Here is a 6229-nt window from a genome sequence, read left to right on the forward strand (position 1 = left end):
AATCTGAACACATCCTCCATGTGCCATCTTTCTTAGGGACTGATGGAGATCAAATAAGAGACGCTTTTATTAATGAAGGAAGAGGTCATTCAACCACACATTTGAAGTTCTTCCTTCTAGTCTTCTCAAAATTTAAAGAAGAGTTAAAATAAAGAGAAGACCAAGCCTAAAGCCAAAGAAGACTACAAGCTTTCAAGAATGGGCTTCAATTAATATCTCTCTTTATAGTTTGTTTTCTATAAATTTGTAAATAATATAGAATAGTGTTTAGGTAGGTGCTAAGAGGGAAACCTAAAGATACCTCTTATGTAAAGCATCTTTAGATATTAGTTTTAGAACATTCATAGTAGATTGACCCTTCATAGCTCACTATAGGCGCTAGAAGTGAGACATGTGCAAAGGACCTTAGGTAGCTTCCTTTGTAAGCTTCTTTACACTTTCATGACTGGTCATCCTCCTATAAAAGGAGGGGCTAGAGTCTTCATAAAACAGATTTGATATTTGAAGTAACAAAACTCTCCCGAATTGGTGATTAAGTGTAGTGAGAACTTGCCTTCTCCTCTTCATAGTCTCATCTTGAGAGCCTTGGTTCCCTCTAGTGGCGGCAATTCACACTTATCTTGGAGCATTAATACTTCAAGTGGCGTGTTCATCAACCAAGTTCTTCAACCACATAAGTCTTCTCTCTTTTCCATCTATTCCTTTCATCTCCATGTCCATACGAATTCCTAAACATATCTTAGGACCTTTTTATTCGGTGTTTTAGCTTAGTTTCATGTTTTGTTCGGTTCATCTTCTTATTTGATCAATATAATCGGTTCATCTTCCTTCTTCCTTGCTTTTGTTCGGTGCATTTCATTTGTGAAGCATTTTAATCGGTTCATTTCATTTCTTAAGCAATTTAATCGGTTCATTTGCATTCTTGCACCTTTTAATCGGTTCAATTGACAAGAAATGGAACTTCCATGTGAGCTTTGGTGTTTGGCGCAAGTTTTGGTGAGTTCTTGAAACATAGAACATTGATCCATTTCTATAAAAGTGCCTCTTCATTCTCCAACTCAAGTTGATTCCATAAAATGTCAAAGAATCATTTATATCTTGCAATTGGAATCATATCAGGGACAAGGATAATAGGCATAGCACAAGGGCTCATGCTATCTTGAACCCAACCTTTAGCAATTAATTCCTCAATTTGTTGGCGAATTTCCCTAGTCTCACTTGGATTTGTCCTATAGGCCGGACGATTGGGTAAAGAAGATCCCGGAATCAAATCAATTTGGTGCTCAATCCCTCTCAAAGGTGGAAGTCCTTTTGGAGGATCTTGAAACACATCATGAAACTCCTTTACCAAATTATCCAAACAATGAGGACTATCTACAAGTGGTTCTAACGTAAGAGGTCTAGGAATAGCTAAAAAGATAGGATTGTGAGCAACTATATCCCTTTGGACCTCATGCCTAGACACAAGAAGCGTAGGCTTAGAACTCATTACTTTTTCACTATCCCTCTTTGATGTGATTCCAATAGCACAATATGAATGATTCTTGACATTCTTAGGAATCATCTTGAGTTGGATATGAGATAGGCACTTTATCATAGAATTGGATCAAGGTTCTATGAACAAGAACTCACCAAGATTAGTACCAAAACACAAACTCATATGGAAGTTCCATGTATTGTCAAATTGAACCGATTAAAATGGAACAAAAGGCAAGATTATCGAATAGAAATGCTGGAAACTTAAAGGCACCGAACCAAAAATCAAACAAAAGAAGAACAGCCAGCTGAAAATTAAAAAAGCCGAACCAAAAAAGGCAAGAACACAAGCTAAGACATGAACATAAAAAAGAGAAGGAAGGAAGGAGAAGAGAAAGCTCATGAAGATGGAGGAATGGTTGGATGATCACGCCACTTAGAGGATGGTGACTCCAAGATGAGTGTGCAAGCCGCCACTTGAGGTAACCATTGAACTCTCAAGATAAGACTAGTGAGGAAGGCACAAAGCTCTCTGAAAAATTGAGTATAGTTTCTCTAATCAAAATTCAAATCTGAAATGTACAAGGGCAGCACCTTAATTTATAGCCTAGAGGGGCTGAAATGCAAGGCAAATTCAATTCAAAATTCCCCCCAAAAGCTAATGAAAGTGGCGCCAACTATGGTCATGAAGAAGATGTGACCTTCTCTTTCACTTTGGCACCTCCCTAGTTACTCCTACACATATCTACTAACGCACCCCCCCCTAATACTCCTAAATAAGGACCTAAAGATGCTTTAACAAAAGAGGTTTCTAATGTTTCCCTCTTAAGCACCTTCACACAAAGAAATTACAAAAATAAACGTCCATTAGCTCCTAAAGCTTTGAACATGCTTCTTGTAAGCCTTTGAGGTGGGCTTTGACCTCCATGGGCGTCCTCCACTTGAGCCTCAACCTCTTCTTGCTCTTGATGATTGGCCTCCATGTCCACTTGAGCTTGATCTCCATCATACTCCCCGAATTGGAGAGAATTCAACCACGAATTCTGGAGACCTACAGAAAAAGGAGTTAGATCGCTGACATTAAAAGTATGACTACCTAAGAATGTATCAGGCATATCTAACTCATAAGCATTGTCATTAATCCTCTTGAGGACTTGGAAAGGTCCATCCCCACGAGGCATTAGTTTGGACTTCCTTTGAGTAGGAAAACGATCCTTCCTCAAGTGAAGCCAAACCCAATCTCCCTCATCAAACAACAATGCTTTTCTCCTTTTATTGGCAAGTTCAGCATACTTGCCAACCTTCTTCTCAATTCTCTTCTTGATGTCTTTATGCAAAGTTTTCACAAAAGAAGCTTTTTCATCCCCATCTTTGCACAAGACATCTCCAAGAAGGGGAATAGGAAGAAGATCAAGAGGTGTTAAGGGGTTAAACCCATAGACAACCTCAAAAGGAGAATGTGAGGTGGTAGAATTTACTACACGATTATATGCAAACTCAACATGGGGTAGTAAATTCTCCCACACTCTAGGATTCCCCGAAATAAAACATCTCAATAGTTGTCCCAAAGTTCTATTCACCACCTCGATTTGACCATCAGTTTGTGGGTGGCAAGTGGTAGAAAATAAAAGCTTAGTCCCAAGCTTGCCCCACAAGGGCTTCCAAAAGTGACTCAAGAACTTGGGATCTCTATCGGACACTATAGATCCAGGGATCCCATGCAAACGAACCACTTCTTGGAAGAAGAGGTTTGCAATGTGGCATGCATCATCCACTTTGTGGCAAGGAATAAAGTGAGCCATCTTTGAAAAATGATCCACTACCACAAAAATGGAGTCCTTTCCCTTTGATGTCTTGGGTAATCCTAAGATGAAATCCATAGATATATCAACCCAAGGCACTGAAGGGATAGGAAGAGGAGTATATAAACCATGGGGATGCATCTTAGACTTAGCTTTGCGGCAAGCTATGCATTTATCACACAAACTATGGACATGTTTTTGCATATGAGGCCAAAAGAAATGTTCATGCAACACATCCAAAGTTTTAGCAACCCCAAAGTGACCCATTAAACCCCCCCATGAACTTCTCTAACAAGAGATAATCTAATACAGCATTGAGGAACACAAAGACGTTTTCCCTTAAAAAAAAGCCATCTTGTATAAAAAAGTCATTGTGTCCTCCATTAAGACACTCTTGATAGGTAAGAGAAAAATCAAGGTCATCATGATAAAGTTCCTTAATGTGATCAAAACCAAGATATTGAGAGCTTAAAAGATTTAGCAAAGTGTATCTTCTAGAAAGTGCATCCGCCACAATGTTTACTTTGCCTTGCTTGTGTTTGATCACATAAGGAAATTGCTCAATGAATTCCACCCACTTAGCATGCCTCTTGTTAAGCTTGTTTTGGCTTTTCAAATACTTAAGAGATTCATGATCACTATGTATCACAAACTCTTTGGGAAAAAGATAGTGTTGCCAAGTAAACAAAGCCCTAACAAGTGCATATAATTCTTTATCATAAGTGGAATAATTGAGATGACTTCCCTTCAATTTCTCACTAAAATAGGCTATGGGGTGGCCCTCTTGAAGGAGAGCAGCCCCAATACCTATGCTTGAAGCATCACACTCTATCTCAAATGTCTTAGTGAAATTAGGAAGGGCCAAGATGGGAGCATTAGTCAATTTTTCTTTCAAAGTTTCAAAAGCTTTTTGTTGTGCTTCTCCCCATTGAAAGACCACATCCTTTTTCACTATGTCATTGAGAGGTGCGGCAATGGTACTAAAGTTTGGGACAAATCTTCTATAGAAAGAAGCAAGTCCATGAAAACTTCGGACCTCATTCAAGGTTTTCGGTGTAGGCCAATTTTGAATGGCCATCACCTTTGTTTTGTCCACATGGACCCCTTTGCAACTCACAACAAACCCTAGGAATTCTATATGATCAAGAGCAAACATACATTTAGCAAGATTAGCATACAAATGTTCCTTCCTAAGGTTTTCTAAAACTTGCCTAACATGCAACCTATGGTCTTCCAAAGATAAGCTATAGATGAGAATGTCATCCAAGTAAACAACAACAAACTTACCAATGAAAGGTCTAACAACATGATGCATGATGCGCATGAAGGTACTTGGTGCATTAGTTAGACCAAAGGGCATAACTAACCACTCATATAAACGAAAGTTGGTCTTAAAAGCCGTCTTCCATTCATCACCCGGTTTGATACGGATTGATTGTAGCCGCTTTTAAGATTAATCTTTGAAAAGATTTTTGAACCATGTAATTCATCCAACAAATCATCTAGTCTAGGTATGGGATGCCAATACTTAATTGTAATGTTATTGATGACCCTACAATCCGAACACATTCGCCATGTGCCATCCTTTTTAGGCACTAAGATGATAGGCATAGCACAAGGACTCATGCTATCTTTAACCCACCCTTTCTCAATCAAAGCCTCAACTTGATGGCGAATTTCCGTGGTTTCACTTGGATTGGTCCTATATGCTGGACGGTTTGGTAAAGAAGAGCCCGGTATCAAATCAATTTGGTGCTCAATCCCTCTCAAAGGTGGAAGTCCTTTTGGAGGATCTTGAAACACATCTTGAAACTCTTCTACCAAATTTTCCAAGCAATGAGGACTATCAACAAGTGATTCTACTTTAAGAGTTCTAGGGATGGCTAAGAAAAGAGGATGATGAGCCACTATTTCCCTTTCAATTTCATGCCTAGACACAAGGAGTGTAGGCTTAGAACTCTTATCTTTTTTATCTTTTTTATCTTTTTCACTCTCCCTCTTTTTCTTCATTATCCTCATGGACTTCTCTAGGAGAGAGAGATTATAAAGTAACCTTGTGACCATGGAATTCAAAAGAAAGTTTGTTGGTAAAGCCATCATGTAAAACTTTTCTATCAAATTGCCAAGGCCTTCCCAAAAGAACATGAGTGGCTTCCATGGGCACAACATCACATAATACCTCATCTTTGTATTTTCCAATTGAGAAATGGATGAGGACTTGTTTATTTACAACTATTTCTCCTACTTCACTAAGCCATTGTAATTTGTAGGGCTTTGTATGAGAGATAGTAGGCAATCCAAGCTTATCTACTACTCTTGTACTAGCCACATTAGCACAACTACCCCCATCCACTATCAAAGAGCAAATGTTGTTTTGAATAAGACATCTTGTATGGAAAATATTTTCCCTTTGACTTTCATCAAAAGGTTGTGAAACTTGGCCAAGAAGTCTTCTCACAACTAACAAATCCCTTCAAGTGGACATTCACTCTCTTCCCCACTAGATGCACTAGAATGCTTAGGAGAATCCGAATCATGCTCACTCACTACAATGCCTCATGCATGTACATACTTCGTTTAGAAGGGCAATTAGCAGCTATGTGACCATAACCCCCATTTAAAACATTTAGTATTAGACGTTCTAGTGGGTGATTTAGGCCTAGAAGTAGATGGCTTAGTTTCCTTGGGTTTGAAAGAAGAATCTTTGGAAGGAAATTTAGAAAAAGACTTTTTGTTCCTCCAAGACTTGTTGTAGTAACCATCATTGGGAGCATTTTTGAAAGAATTTTTCTTAGCAAGTTGGGCTTCCACCTTCATTGCAAGATGAACTAAAGAACCCAATGATGAATACTCTTGTAACTCAACAATATCTTGAATATCCTTCCTTAGACCAATCACAAACCTAGCAATCATAGCTTCCTCACTTTCTTCTAATTCAATTTTAAGCACAA

General features: G+C 38.6%; 1 protein-coding gene across 1 annotated transcript; it reads right to left on the minus strand.

Moving 5' to 3' along the window:
* Window positions 1-1087: 1087 nt before the first annotated feature.
* On the minus strand, window positions 1088-1564 carry LOC137822137 (uncharacterized). Its single transcript, XM_068627041.1, has one exon. The coding sequence runs from the start codon at window positions 1562-1564 to the stop codon at window positions 1088-1090; it is 477 nt and encodes a 158-aa protein (XP_068483142.1).
* Window positions 1565-6229: the final 4665 nt, after the last annotated feature.

The sequence above is a fragment of the Phaseolus vulgaris genome, chromosome 9 (assembly GCF_000499845.2).
Source record: "Phaseolus vulgaris cultivar G19833 chromosome 9, P. vulgaris v2.0, whole genome shotgun sequence".
Taxonomy (NCBI): Eukaryota; Viridiplantae; Streptophyta; class Magnoliopsida; order Fabales; family Fabaceae; genus Phaseolus; species Phaseolus vulgaris.